Source organism: Strix aluco, chromosome 1 (assembly GCF_031877795.1).
Source record: "Strix aluco isolate bStrAlu1 chromosome 1, bStrAlu1.hap1, whole genome shotgun sequence".
In the NCBI taxonomy this organism is placed as follows: Eukaryota; Metazoa; Chordata; class Aves; order Strigiformes; family Strigidae; genus Strix; species Strix aluco.
The window spans coordinates 53,723,036-53,738,375 of record NC_133931.1 but is presented as its reverse complement, the minus strand read 5'-3'; the positions used below and the strand labels follow the sequence as shown (position 1 = coordinate 53,738,375).

At 36.1% G+C, this 15,340-nt stretch overlaps 1 protein-coding gene across 3 annotated transcripts in view; it reads right to left on the bottom strand.

Annotated features, from left to right (window-relative positions):
• SMCHD1 (structural maintenance of chromosomes flexible hinge domain containing 1) overlaps window positions 1–15,340 on the bottom strand; it is an 89,466-nt gene that overhangs the window by 27,810 nt on the left and 46,316 nt on the right. For all 3 annotated transcript variants that reach the window (XR_012622898.1, XM_074821325.1, XM_074821312.1), the window contains exons 22-30: window positions 13,622–13,694; window positions 11,930–12,069; window positions 10,181–10,315; window positions 9,111–9,338; window positions 8,239–8,387; window positions 6,704–6,792; window positions 5,435–5,553; window positions 4,552–4,719; window positions 3,234–3,359 (exon numbers count right to left, since the gene is read on the bottom strand). Coding sequence is in view for 2 of the 3 variants with exons in the window: in XM_074821325.1 (XP_074677426.1) it covers window positions 3,234–3,359; window positions 4,552–4,719; window positions 5,435–5,553; window positions 6,704–6,792; window positions 8,239–8,387; window positions 9,111–9,338; window positions 10,181–10,315; window positions 11,930–12,069; window positions 13,622–13,694 (1,227 nt within the window). In the remaining variant the exon portion in view is untranslated. The remainder of the gene's footprint in view (window positions 1–3,233; window positions 3,360–4,551; window positions 4,720–5,434; window positions 5,554–6,703; window positions 6,793–8,238; window positions 8,388–9,110; window positions 9,339–10,180; window positions 10,316–11,929; window positions 12,070–13,621; window positions 13,695–15,340) is intronic.

Here is a 15,340-nt window from a genome sequence, read left to right as displayed (position 1 = left end):
TGCTAATGCACTCTCGAAGTATGCAGAAGCTATTTCTTCTGCAAATTTGTGTGCATGCTGCCTTAGACTTACCTATGAAATATCTTGTCAATGTATCAAAAAGAACTTTAAATAGTTGCTTTAAAGTTTGGAGGAGAGCAAAGGAAGTCATGGATACATTCTGAGTTCTGTAATAAATTCCTCTCTAACTAGGGAAATCAACTTTTTCATTGATGATATAACACAACAATGGGGTGCAAATGTTTGTCATTATCTGAATAGTGTTTGGCATTAAAATACTTTCCCTTTGCTATTTCAGCACAAATTCAGAAGACTAAGTGTCTAGTGTCCACTTCAGAAAAACAATGTTTTTGGAAAACTTGAAGTGGGCAATCTTCCAAAATTACTTTCTTTCCCAAATGTCTTGTCAGTAAGTTAAAAGAATGAAACTACTTTAGGGAAAAAAAAATTGTGAAAGTTCATTCATAATGAATCAGCTATGGGAGCATGAATTTATCCTACCACATCACTAGAGAAAAGCAATGGCAGAAAAATGTGTGTTTAATGGTTCAAATGGAAGGCAGCGTTGTAAAGATATACTAAGAAAATTGCCAGACATTTCATAAAGTCTTTGGAAGAGTCTATTCAATTCAACAAAATAAGTCTGTATTTGCAATTACTGTACATCACAGAATGAAAAGATTTTTAGCTTTTACAGGAACCAGTGCTTTGTGCATTTCCACTACTGAGCTGCACGTAAGAGTTCAGAGTGTTTCTGTTCAGCCATGCTCATTTAGTTTTGGACCTGTAAGATAACGGAGTACAGGAAATGCATGCTGCAACCACAGAATATCAGGGTTAGGAGACTTAGAGGATGGGAAGTGAAATATAGACAGATAGTTTATCTGAGAATTTCAGTTCCGAGAAGCTCATCATTTCCTTTGGGAGACTGTGCATACAACCTATTTGAAATGCCAAGGCAAGACAGTTCTCTAAAGAGGTTCTCCAAGACACTCATGAATACTGATCTGATGTATGTTCAGCCAATATGCAGTTGGTTGCTCTGCTAATGTATGAAAGTAACTCTTAGAAATGGCACCGGTGTTAAGCTCCATCAGCGCACACTGTAATAAACACATTATAACAATGATCCACCTTGGCTTTCAGAAGACTTTCTCGTGGACACATAGCACTTGGATAAAGAGCATGCAGAGTTTCTAAAACATGCTGCTGCTCCTCCCTGGAGGAAGGCATAGTATCTGAAAAGACACAGCATGCCACCACAACATCTCTTTGATCAGGTGGCACAACCACAGTGTTACTGTCAAGGTTGTATGCTCTCTCAAGAACTTAAGTGGAAGCCCCGAAGAGCTGCAGCTGCCCTCACAAAGGTGTGAGAGATGAGAAACCAGGCCTGCGAGAAACTAAGGAAAACAGTCTGAGAAAGCAAAAGTTGAGGATGATCAAAGAAATGCCTCAAACACTCGCAAGACAAAACTATGAGTCACAGGGTGGATAGTGTGGAGGTTGAAGCTGATAAGGCTGCCCGAATAACACAAGATGCAGCTGGAGGAGGGAGCCCTGTGAAGACAGGACGGCTCTGCTCTGGTGCACCTGGCCAGACTTCAAGGGCCATCTGTCTGGTGAATGACCTTTGCTTCATTATCCACGAAATGCGTATTAAAGTTAACACCCCTCAATATGCTAACGAGGGCTAACATGATCATGCTAATTACATCATCCCATGAAACACCTTACTCCTCCTCCCCGTACATGGGATACGTAGGTATGTGGGTCGACCTAGGGGACGGACCCAAGGAAAGTGTGCATAAATCAAGAATGGGGGCCTGGAGAGTGCAGTGAAGCGAAGAAGACGAATGCCAGTGAAAAAGACGGATGCCTCCTGTGCCTCCTGGAACCCTCGCCGGTGGGATCAGCGCAGAAACCCAGACTGGTGATCTGTATTTCCCCATTCCCTCTATCTCCCTCTTTCCCCTTCCCATTAAGAAATGCAAGGCATATTATATTGCTTGCCACAACTTGCTATATACTTAGCCAACTATCGTGTGTTCAATTAGTACATTGTGAGTAGTTAATAAATGTTTAGACTGGAGACTTGTTGTCTGCTCCATTGGGGATCTGCAAATCCAAGTCACTTGTCTCCCTCGTCTGAGCAGGACGTGACAAAAGGCAGTAGTTGAGGCAAAGAAAAAAAGTCCCAAACTGTGAGGCAGGCTTCTATGGCAAGAGATTCAGAAGAGAAATGTTCAAGATATAAAGACAGTAAAAATAAGTAATAGTAGCATAGCTAAACTGGGGGAAAGGTCAGGCTGTGGCAGTTCTTGAGGGGCAAGCAAAATAAAGTTCTTGGCTGCCGTGTGTTCTGAGAGAACTGAGGGATACAAATGCATGGCAAGCAGGAACAAAAAGGGAACAAAACCAGCCCTGCATGAAAAAAAATGTCATGTTCAGAGGTGGATGAATATATCCTGTATTGATAATGTACACATTCAATATAACAGTCGCTGCACTGACAGTTAGGAACATTTCACAGTTTGACTCTTTCTTTTTTCCAATAACAAGAACAAAAATTTTAATGAATGGGGTATTCTGTCAAACTCCTTTCTTCCTACAGACCAATGTGCAGACCACCTGAAACTCATGGAAAGGACAGTAACCGCTTAAATTTGGGTTAGATTTGCATCCTCATTGTTTTAATTTGGTTTATACTGCCAATGCTTTTCTCAGGGATAATCAAACAGGGAGCAAACCTGCTGACTAACCTTATATACAGACCGTAAGTCATACATTCAGGAACCACAATCAAAGAACCACAGGTAAAAGTGATTTGGTTGCCAGTTTGGACCATATAATCATCCTCATCATTATTATTATTATTCTTCTTCAGTAAAATACCTCAGATAAAAGTGTGGAATGGGGTGGAGTGGTATGCATGCAGAATTTGGAAAAAGGTTCAGTAGAAGATCCAGAATATATACTGATTACACTGGGACAATATACTATGGGAATTTTGTTATATTTGTGATTGTTATAATGAAAGGGAGTTGAGCAATCTGTCCTGGGAACTGTTTACATTACTCATTAACACCACTATTATATGAGATTAATTATTCTTTTGTGCCCTTACAATATTTTATTCATGTTTCCAAAAATGTCTTGAAAATTAAGAAGATAATGTAGCCATGACAACAAAAATTTGTGTTAAACAAAGTTCACATAAGGCCTATGCTTACCTTTAAGTTGTTACCCTTTGTAAGGCTGATTTTGACATTAGGTTCAGGAGATGGATTTCCCCACTGATCACACAGCTGAACAATAAGGGGCTTCTGCAATTCTCTACCATTAATCACTGCAACAGGCTGGAAGAGATACAAACGCATTATACTATTCTGTTCTAGGTATATCAGACTTCCATGGTAGGTCAGGAGTCCCCAGAGCAATACTGTCTACCTTTTCCATACTACTTGTCTTCCATAACAGCTAGACCATGACAGAATTGTAAAACTCCAGGAAGATAATTCTAGAGTTTTCCTATTTACAATCTCTTGTAATTATAAAATACACCACTTGGATTGAATCACATGGGTTACTTGTGTTGATGTGACTAAAAGGAGGGACGTGTTTCTGAAGAGGTTTATCAAACAGTTTCCTTGTTGTAGAAAGAGCAAATGGCCTAAAACTTTTATGTTCTGATACACCTTGACAGCCTTCTAGAGAGTAAAAATAGTAGTGATACTCTCTGAACCTTTTGTTTCACTTTTTTCTTCAGTAACTTCCTTATCCATTTTTCCAATGCCAATCTTTATGCTTGTTCTCTACTCAGAGACCCAATTTTCTTTTACCATTTGAATAGCCAAAGTAAACATTGAAAAATGATTAAAAAAAAGCCAGCAAATAAATGGGTAGTACCAAAAATATCCATCCTTTTCATTTGATACAAGTACTGTACACCCTTCCCCACTTTCTGACCATAAACACTTGCAAACTTAAGTAAATTTGGGACTACCTTCCTACATCCTGAACATCAAAAAAACCCAATAACAGATAAAGGAGAGATGAGCCATTAAGGACAGTATCTTTGGCAAACTGCAGTGGAAGATGGGTGTTAGGATCCAGCCTACAGAAAAATTGCTACACCAAAAAAAAAGAAAAATACATCATCCGTTGAAGTGCAAATGGAATACAATAAACAGTTTAAGAGATATTAAGGAATACAGTGTTGTAAATACAATATGACTTAGATTATTCCCAAGTAAGTTCACTTTTAAAAAACTGATGTAGTTAGCTATTGTATGAAAAACGATTCACATATACAGTCCCATTTAAAACACATCTGTATCATTAGACAGATTGCAAAATACTTGTTTTGCTTGTGTTATGCTGTCCTGTATAGAATAAAAAACGTCTCTAGAGCTGTCATATTCTGACAATTTTTAGAAGTATCAATATTAAGAAATCAGGGTTTTCAGCTATGCATCCTGTGCTCCAAAATAAAGACCTTCTGACTACTGACCCCATTGTTTTTTTCCAAACCAAAACTGTTCAACTTACCTTTTCTAACTCTGGCCAATCCACAAACTGCAATTTAGCAGGGGATCCTGCAGTTAAGTTTACTCTGAGAAAGTCAGAAAATTCACGCCAAGCAAAGCACAATTCTTTGCTACCAAGTAAACAAGGTTTAAACCGAATACCTTTTACTCTCATTGTTAGAGTACTTTCCTATTAAGAAATAAAAAGAAGATTTTATCAAGAACAAATAAAGGGAAGTATCATTTATTCATTTTTTTTTCAATACAGTATTTTAACATTTATGCCTGTTAGACACTATTTGCTGTTTTTACTGTGAGACAGTGGACTAAAAATTAAACTACTATTACTTTTGTTAAATTAAATGGACTCCTTGTGTAAGAAGCGATCAATTTCAAACTCAAGCATTTCTAGAGAACCTGATTTTCAGCATATAAGAGTCATGTACAACTTAGTTATATCCAATATATTTTAAAAGGTATAGAACACATTTTAAATTAAACTATGGCAGACAATATCATTAGTCCCTTCTACAAAGTTCTTCAAAAGATCATAAAATCAACTGTACCACCATAAACAAACACAGAAGAAAACCCTAAAAAGAAGTTAGAAGATATAGAACAATGGACTGGAAACAAAGCAAACCTGACTCAAGCATGAAGTGAACCGGCCCCCATATTGTATAGCTGCAGCAGTAATAAGGTTTTTAACAGATGCTGCTGTATTCCTTAGAACAGGATCATATGATTTTAATGCTTTAAGTCTCTATCTTTTCACAGCTTACCAACTAGTGTTTAATTTGACTACCTTTCTACAGTTTTGGTTCAATTCTGTGTGACAGAATTAAGACAATTACCACACAAAGGCCATAGAGAAATAAACTATATGACATCTTATAAATTTATACCTGCCAAGTTATTTTCAAATTTGATTTATCAAGTCCAGGCCCAGAAACTCCTAGGGAATTTACACATGCAGATGTTACTGTCTGAACCTGATTTCCATACTGATCTGTAATCATTACATCTGTCAAAAAAAAAAATGATGATGATTAAAATGATTATTAAGATGATTACCTCAGCGGCTGCTTTAATGAAACATTATACAACATACACACAATATAGAGAAAATTTACGAGTATCACTGAATCACAGAGTGACTGAAGTTGGAAGGGACCTCTGGAGGTCACCTGGTCCAATCTCCCTGCTCAGGCAGGGCCACCCAGAGCCAGTTGCCCAGGAATGTGTCCAGATGGCTTTTGAGTATCTCCAAGGATGGAGAGTCCACAACCTCTCTGGGCAACCTGTGCCAGTGCTGGGTCACCCTCACAGGGAAACAGTGTTCCCTGATGTTCAGAGGGAACCTCTTGTGTTTGAGGTTGTGCCCAGTGCCTCTGGTCCTGTCACTGAGCACCACTGAAAAGAACCTGGCTCTGTCCTCTTTGCACACTTCCTTCATGTTTGTATACATTGATAAGATCCCCCTATCTTGTGGGTATCAAAAGGTTATTAAATTAAAAAAAAGTATCTGTATAGTCATATCACATATTTGTGCTTCCCACTTTTTCTGAATAAAAAGATTATTTCTTGGTATGAAGTTAAAAGGAAAAAAAAAAAATCTTAAAACTGAAAGCTGTTTTTCAACCTGTTAGTTTGTTCTATGTGCTTTTCTTCACTCACACACAAGTTTTTAATGTCCCAAAATAATATAAGAATTTTTTATTTCTTACTATGCCATGAGGCAACTGCATACAGAAACCAAAGGAGAATGAGAAGACTGATCTCTAACATGCCTTCTTCTTAGGTTAAAGTTAACCATAAAATGTTTCACTTTTAAGTTTGTGCCTTTGAAATAGTCTGAATGCCGTTATGCCCTGTAAGATTTCAGAACACATGAACTAAACAAAAATTTATGAACAACTTGAACTCAGTGTGACAAATGTCCCAATGTACAAACTAAGAGGTGAATTTTATTGGAGAGCAACTTCCAGAATTGTAAAATGGCAATTAGAGAAGTCTGATCATCCTTTCATGAATGAGCATGTAAACCTGCTTTTTATAGTAAAATAGTTGAAGAGAATTCATTCTTGATGACAACTGTATACATAATAGGTTAATAAATTGCAAATAAAAAGAAATGTATCTTTTAAAAAATTAAAGAATATTCAAATACTCACCAATTTCACTTTGTAGTTCTTCACCCACCTGCAGTGTGTTTGGTCCTTTTAATTTACATTTAATGTGTTTGGGTTCATCAGGAAGTGGTCTAAGTCGGCATATGAAAAGAAAATTGACATAATCATGAAGGTAATCACTTATAATAGCAGGCGTGATAAAGCATACAGCAGTTAATTCTGACTGGAATTTTTTTTTTTTAATTTTATCCTTGCACATATTTACAGGATCAAGCCTGGTGTGCACACAACTTACATAGTAGTTCACCTCAATCTTATGAGAGGGAGCTTATCAGACACGACTTACATAACAAACCACAACAGTGTTATGGGATTTTGTCTTATCTGTAATAACTTGCCTACCAGTATTTTACCACAGATCAGATCATTAGCCAGACAAAGCAGAATTCAAGTTTGGGAGTATCTTAAATCTTGAAATAACCCATCCCCAACACCTCTAAATCAAAGTAACATACAATTGTCTACATATTAAAATACATCTATTACTATAAAACCAATTCTAATATCCTGATATGTACATAAAGGTATTAGTCTCCCTTGCTATGAAAATATTTCCTGACTCAAGGACCTGATTACAACTAAGATAGCTTAAAATTTTAGTGACACAGTTTCTTCTTAAAGGCAAAACAAAACCAGAGCACATTACAAAAATTATGGAGAAAACTATAAAAAAAAGAAAAATCAGATTTCCATTTCCTCTTTTGCAATGATAAAGTGGAAGTCATCAGCCTAAACTATGCTTAACACTAGATTCTTAAAAATGCTTTCTGGGGTGCTTTTAAAACAATCTCAGACTTTCCTTCTGCTTACTTGATGAAGGTTAACATGTGTTATATGCTGGTTCCTCAAATCTTTATGAATTACCTAACATCTGTAAGTTATTTAAGGTTTAGGAGTTATCCAACACAATGCTTTTAACTCCTTTTGTGTGTTCTAAGCTAAAAGATCTTTAAACGTTCCATTAGAATGACCCCCAGTTAATTTTTATGACAACTGCGATAGAATAACACTGAAATAAAAGTTCCTTGATCTGAGACTGCTGATAAACAGGAAATTTTAAAGTTTTATTTACAGCCTGTCACTTTTGACTGAGATACCAGATGCAGGTATCCAGCACTTGGCTACATAAATACTGTCTTTAGCTTCAGAGTAATAACTTCTCTAAGGGTAACAATTAACTTCATAGTGATATTTCTTTTTGGTAACCAGTGACGTGACTCTTCAGTAAAACTAGTTATTCTATAAGCTAATGTTTACTGAAAGTTTTCAAAGATAGCAATAATTTTCTTCAGTGTATGTATACGTACAAATCTGATTACAGGGCTAGATACAGATCGTGATGGAGTATTTCACACAGGTAATGTTCTCATCTGTAAACAATTTGCATAACCTTCTCCCCAACCCTACATTCCCCCATTAATTTCTCAACTGCTTTCATTATTTCAGCTTCTGTAGAACCAATCTACAATTCTTTGCCAACAACATAATTCATAAAAAAGTATTTCAAATGAACAAACCTGACTGTGAATGCACTCTCCAAAGACACATGGTCATCAAGATAAGTAATTAGACAGTAACGTACATCTTTTACTGATGTTGGTACTTTTACATCAGGCAATAATCCCTGAATCAACTGTTCTCTGTTAATTCTAGGTGTCCAGTTAACCTAAAATTAAAATTTCTTAAATTAATCAAAATTTAAATTATTGATGACTAGCTACATAATATATCTGTGGTCATTCTAAATATGCTGAAGTAACAAACAGGCAATAGAAGCTTTCAATGGAAAGCCTGTGCATTTCCCAACAGTAACCAATGCTACCTTCCCAAATACCGAAAACCACTCTAAAAAAAACCCCAAACAAAGCAAAACATACATTAAGTTTCTCTCACTTATCTTGACTTAGTAAAGATTTGATTCTGAAAAACCCCACCAAAAAACGTGTCACATATTTGGTGAGGCTCTACCTTTGTATTAGGCTCCACATATGTACACAGGCAGCAGGATAAGATAGCTAAGCAAAATCTTCATGAAGGAATATTCCTATTCAAGGTTCCTAAATGTTGGGAAAAGCCCAGATCTGAAGAATCATAACTATGTCAGAATTATTTGATTGTGTTTAGGAGAAGCACTGGAAATTACTAAGCTGCATTTCATAACACTACGTTGAAGCATTACTTAACATTTCATTAAATGTCTTCATCTCATTAAGGACACAATTTCAATAAAATGATTTTTAAAAATTTATTAAGCAGAGAGTGAAGTTCCCATGTTTAATAACACAGTCTTGAGGAATATTATTTTGTAGATTGATGTCTATGGATTTTAGAGAAATCAGCATTGTATCTCTCCTCCATATTCTGCTGCTGTTCATGCAAAAGTACTTGCCTTGATTTTTTCTGCCACAGCTGGAGTTACATGTATCTCCCTTTCTCCTTCATCATACATCTGAAATATAAGGTTGTGCATGACATCGCCAGCAACCCAGTTGATTTCATCCTGATGTTTAATTTGAATCGCTTTTTGTCCATCCACACTTAAAACCTGTAGTCTTGCAACATGACTGCTAGGAAGAAGTTTAATAATCTTTTCCACTGGTGGCACATCTTTACAACTCTATGCATGGGGAAAAAAAAGATATATAATTAAGATATTAAATATACATATATGCCTAAATATAACTCCATAATAGCCTATGGTACTACTTTGCATTACCAGGTGTGCCTTGTCAAAAGAAAATCAAAAGGATATGCCAGAATACTTACAACTTTTAACAGATACTAGAATTGATGCTAGCTATTTAGAAAATGTTTTCTATTCCAAAAGTACTATAGTATAGAATTTTCAAAATACTTCTTAAGAGTACTCGTAAGTATCCTTTCATAAAGGTCACCTTGCCATATTAGTATTTGTTTACACATTTGCAGGGTAAAACACCACCAGTCTTATCTTCTCCAGCAGTGTGGCTCTCCTGACTACCAGAGAACTAGGATGTTCAACAGCATTTAAAAAGTTTGAACTTCAGAGCTTTAAGACTGAAATGCTATAAAAAGCTATTGATTTATAACCATTGAAAAAATGTATCTTTCTTCACTGAAGTTTTGGGGAACATGTTGCCATACCATTTCTGGCTCTAAGTATTTATGTAATTAAGGCAATTTGTCCGAAGAATCCAGAGAGCAAAAAGGGGAAGAAAAATCTCAGAAATAACGCATATTTCTGAAACACTTCAGGGATTTCAGAAATAAAGAGGTGAAGAAAAAATGGAAAAAATTCTTTGCCTTTTTATGATTTCCCAGAGAGAATCAGGCAGCCACCTGATTATCAGGCTCATGGTAACTAAAACAGCAACTTTTGGGGGTTAAGTTTCTTCATAAAAGACTTCAGTACACTAGTGAGACAGTATAATAAATTGTTTTCAAACTTTTGTTCATCCAAACATCCCAATCAATACTTACAAGTATTTCAATCCTTGCTTTCAGTATCTGGTCTTTCTTGATATTCTGTACATGTATAACTGGACCAGTTAAAATGTTTGTTCCTGCATTACTGCAGTCCACAGAATACACAGGGAGGTTTGAAGCACCTAAAAACTATTTAAAATGTAAAATTAAACTTCAGGTTTATTTAACAGAACTACTAGGATTACTCCAGAAATGATTATTTGTACAAATTCAAATATACATAGGATTATTACGTATAAATTTGATAGATTTCAGTTTTCCAGAAGACTGAAAGATCAACATCTGTATTTTTTTTGCAGGTGATAAGAGATGTGTGGGAGAAAGGAAGAAGTTACGGAAGTAAAATTTAGTATCTATTCAACTGTTTTGTATTAACACATAAATACTAGTCTCTTTTGCCATTACGGCAATACATTCAATTAAGTTGTTAAATAAATCTCCTTTTCATTAATTTTCTAAAAATGATACATTAAACAGAATTTAAATCTCAAGTTCAACATGTCATCATACTACTGCAGACACCATCTACAGGAAGAAAATGTATGGATATAAAGTGTAAATGGAATGCAGATTATTTTGCAGTGGGAAAAATATTTTGATTTGTTTACCTGTTATTGCTGGACTGATTTCACTAGAATTGGAAAAGTCACTTTCTTTAGTTCAAAAAAAAAAAACTAGGTCAAAAAGGACAAAAATTTTTTACTTCTAAAAGCCACAGTAATGCCTGCATTCCCTTCTGAACTTAGACAAGTTCTTATGATAATAGTCTTGTCTAATATTATTTTTAGGCACTAGACTTGCATTTTCATCTTTTAAAAAAAAAGCAAGCTGCATGAAGATTTTTCCTGAACAAATTTTAGCACTGTATATGGCAAACAGACCTAAAATACCTTAAAATTGTAGCTATATATCCTCACATAATTTTCTCTTCCATTTCTAAGGCCAGGTTCCTCTGACTCTGAAATTTACTGAATGACTCATAATAGATGAGGCAAGAGAGTCAAAGTTATGGTTACCAAGCTGTCCTGGTTTCGGCTAGGATACCTAATTTTCCTTCTTAGTAGCTAGAATAGTGCTGTGTTTTGGATTCACTATGGGATTTGGTCTAAGAATGTTAATAATACACTGATATCTTCAGTTGTTGCTAAGAGATGAAGAGATCAAACACTTTCTAACTCCCTGTGTCCTGCCCGTGCGCAGGTGTACAAGAAGCTGTGAGGGAGCACAGCCAGAGCATAGGACCCAAATTAGCCAATGAAATATTCCGTATCATGTAATGTCATGCTCAGTATCTAAAGGAGGGTTGGCCAGGAAGGAGGGGGGTTCTCCCTCGCTTTTGGGATTGCGGTTTTAGGATCTTGGTTTTCTTTGGGATCACTTGCCAGGAGCGGGCTGGGTATCTCAGCAGGTGGTGAGCAATCGCATTGTGCATTACCCATTTGTACTTTCTATTACTGTTATTGTTTTATTTTATTTCAATTATTAAATTGTTTTTATCTCAACATACGAGTCTCCCTTTACCCCTCCAATTCTTTCCCCCATCGCCTGGGTGGGGGGAGGGTGAGCGAGCAGCTGTGTGGTGTTTGGCTGCCAGCTGAGTTTAAAACATGACACAAGCTACAGAAACTTCAAAAGCATTATTAAAGATAATAAATTCCATCTAGATGCCAAAATAGGCTCTCTTCCCAGCCCTTTAGGAAGCAAGTATCAAAATCCTTATAACACATAATGAAATGCATTTACCTTACAATGAACTATCAACTTTGGCTGTGCTGTTATATTTCCTGATTCATCCAGTACTTCAACCTGAAAGGGGAAAGCTGTACCATTTTCAATCTTTAGAATGTCAGAATCTGGTTTTACTTTCAATTGACGAGGAGGACCTGTAAAAATGCACAATTGCAGAACATTGGTTCTATTTTAGATAACTTGTGAGACACTGGATTTTATTTTTTGCTATCTCAAAGTGTTTTTAAAGCCAAGCTACCAAGACATTTGTGGTAACAAACCATTTACACCAATTTGAGTGTATTGGTTTATGCTGATACATACATTTTGATGAATATAGATATGCATTCATCAAAAAGAAACTTGGAGCTTTCTCCTGACATGTTAAAGCTGAAGATATTAATGCTGACATATCTGATCAAACATGATGTGCAGCAGTTTAATTACCAAAGCCACCACAGCTACAAGTCGCATGCAAAGAAATGCAAAAGAAAACTTTGTTAGCGTTACTTGGATAGTAAAGTGAAGCTATTCAAGTAAGTCTACCCCCTGGAACATGTAATTATTTTATCAGTTTTAAAAAGAGAAGCGATAGATTATTATTAAAAGACAAGTTCTGAAGGAACAAAGAAGGCCATTTTTCAGAAACATCCTTTATGCATCATTCATTAAAACTTTCATTTCAAACTCACTGGTTGAAGAACAGGAAAGACTGAAATAGCTTTTATTCACTCCTTCTTCAAAAACCAGCTTTAAAAGCCAAGGATAAGTCCAATGAGAAGAGGTAGTGAAGCATCGCTACATTGCCAAAAGCAAAAGATTCTAATGAAGGATGAAGTTGCCTTCAGTCCAAGGTAAATAACTGAGCAATACACAATACAATCTGTCTCAAGTCAGACCATTCCACTCCATTTTCTACACGAAGCCTTAACTCCTCAGATAAAGAATAATGGAATAAACTGTGCATCGCTTAAAGTACACAGTTTCTCTGCAAAATGAGATGGGAAAGCCTAAAGTTTGGCAATCTGGGAAGCCAAAAATTAGCCTTCAAACTATACCTTATCTCCCAAATCCAGAAAAATCCAGGTAACAAAGGATAACAGGTATCGTACAAGGGAATTCTCAGTATCAAGACATCCACAAAACATAAAATTGTGGTAAGGGCAGTGGAGTTACAGACTTCTATATTCCTCTCTTGCATTATGGTAAAGTCAACATGTAACACTAAAAATTTCAGACACAATCCCAACTACCAAAGCATCCCCCCTTTGCTGGGGTAAGAAACTGAACAAGCACTTATTCACTCACAAGATGTTTTCTACAGGGAGAACAGGTTAATGCAGATTAGTACAGGTTAAAGAGCTTAATGCTGAAGAAAACAGAGATGATAAGAAATTCATTCATTCAGTTGTGCTACATTAGAAAAATATTTGATATAATTTTAAAAAGAAGTGAAAAATCACTCTCAAGTAAGCAGACAAATTCCAGCTCCTACAATAGACAAGACTGGGCTGTGAGTCTGATGTTACTCCTGCCCAGAATGGCATGCCCTTAGCTTTATTTAGTTTCAGTCATCACTTGCATGAGCTACAATATCCTTTTTTATGCCTCACTAAATATTGTATCTTCTTGGGATAAGAAGCATTTCATTAATACTGTCAGAATAAAATTCATCAGAAATTCACTACATATTTTAAGGATACTTACCAGGCTGCAATCTTATTTTAAAGATTTGTGTGTCTTCTTTCAAACCAGGAAGGGTAACCTTCAGATTAAAGTTCTAATGAAAAAATATTTTAAATATTAACCTTAAGCAAAGCCAGATCATAAATTATCTCACATAGTCACGTCAATTCATATATATGTAAATTTCAGAAGTCTATCCAAATTTTCTTGCACTGCTACATAAACCAAGATTTTTTCACTGTACTAAAATCTGTTTTTTTTGGTGTTGTTACTCCCAGAGACATTCAATCCAGGATGTGCACGTTAAACTACATGGTTCTGAAACCATTAAAAACAGCTATCATAACCTGTGGTTTCCTGCTTAGAGGCTGTTTTAGTGGGGAAAAACAATGTATCAGTTCAAAAAAAGTAGTTTTAAAGAAAGGGTCTGCAAGTTGTGTTTATTGTTCCCTAGCTAATTGCCTGAAGCAAGGCACCACAATTACGATCCATCCCATCGCTGAGTAAGGCCATAAAAAAAACCAACTGCTGCATTACTAAAACTGATTTTCATATTAAAATCAGAGAATGAAGCAGTCTAATCAATAATCTTAAAAGCTCCAACTTTAAAAAACTAGTTGCGCTGCAGATATGTGTATTTCCTATTTTATATATTTATATTTGAGAATATTGCAATTCTTGAATTGCAATTCATGAATTGTCATTTTTACATGTTCAGAAATGCTGCCTCTGGAAAGGTTTAGTTTCATAATCCTGACTTATGCCCTTCCCATGTCTGAGAGGGTATCTGCAATATTAACACCTTGTAGACTGGATGAAAACAATCAGGCAATTCTTTTGGTTTGCTGGGCAAGAGAAGCAGAAAGTGCAATGAGACCTGGGCAGGTGCATCACAACTGCAGCCACATCAAACACGTGAGCTCCACATCAAACACATGGCTGGCCACACGTGCATGAAAACTCTCCAGCTGTGACCAGCCAGCCATACTGGTCTGCCTGCAAGGCAAGCAGCACCTATCAGCTGGAGCCCCATTAAACCAAATGGTGAACCACAAGAAAAAGGGAGGGCAAAATATATTAACATTACGTGTTGGAGGACTGGGGGAAGAAAAAAAAAAAAAAAAAAAAAAAAGAGAGAAAGCAGGAGGAAAGAAGGGAAAAATAACGTAGAAAATAAAAACATAGGAAACCAGTATAGCTGATAGCTGCTGTTAGTAAGTTGAATTCTTCAGTAGTTCATCCAATCAAGCTTTGTACTCATGCACTAGACACTCCTCCCATGCTCCTCCTCTTTTAGTTTCAAACCCTTTTCTGCAATATTAATTTTAAGTTAATACCATCTTCTTAATACTGCACTATTTTGTGCCTCTAATTAATCGGTTTATGTCTTTAACTTCATTCCTTTTAATCTTTCAACATCTGTGTCCTCTAGGGAAGTTCTTTTCCCTTATCCTTCATGATCCCTTTATCTAGTTTCCTCTTGCTTTCAAGTCTGATTCTATGTGTACTCCAGTACTTTAAAATGAAAAAAAAAAAAGAAATATTATTTTCCTTTTTTAAACTCTCTTCCTCACCCTTCTCCTGACTGTATTCGAAATCCTATAACAGAGCAGTCATGCTGCTATTGCTTACACACTTGTCTTAAAATTTTCTCTTTGAATCCACCCACAATCAAAACACGTCTTGCCTAGTTTGGGTGGAATTAAATCAGTGACTACATAAGTAAATGAAGTCTGCTTT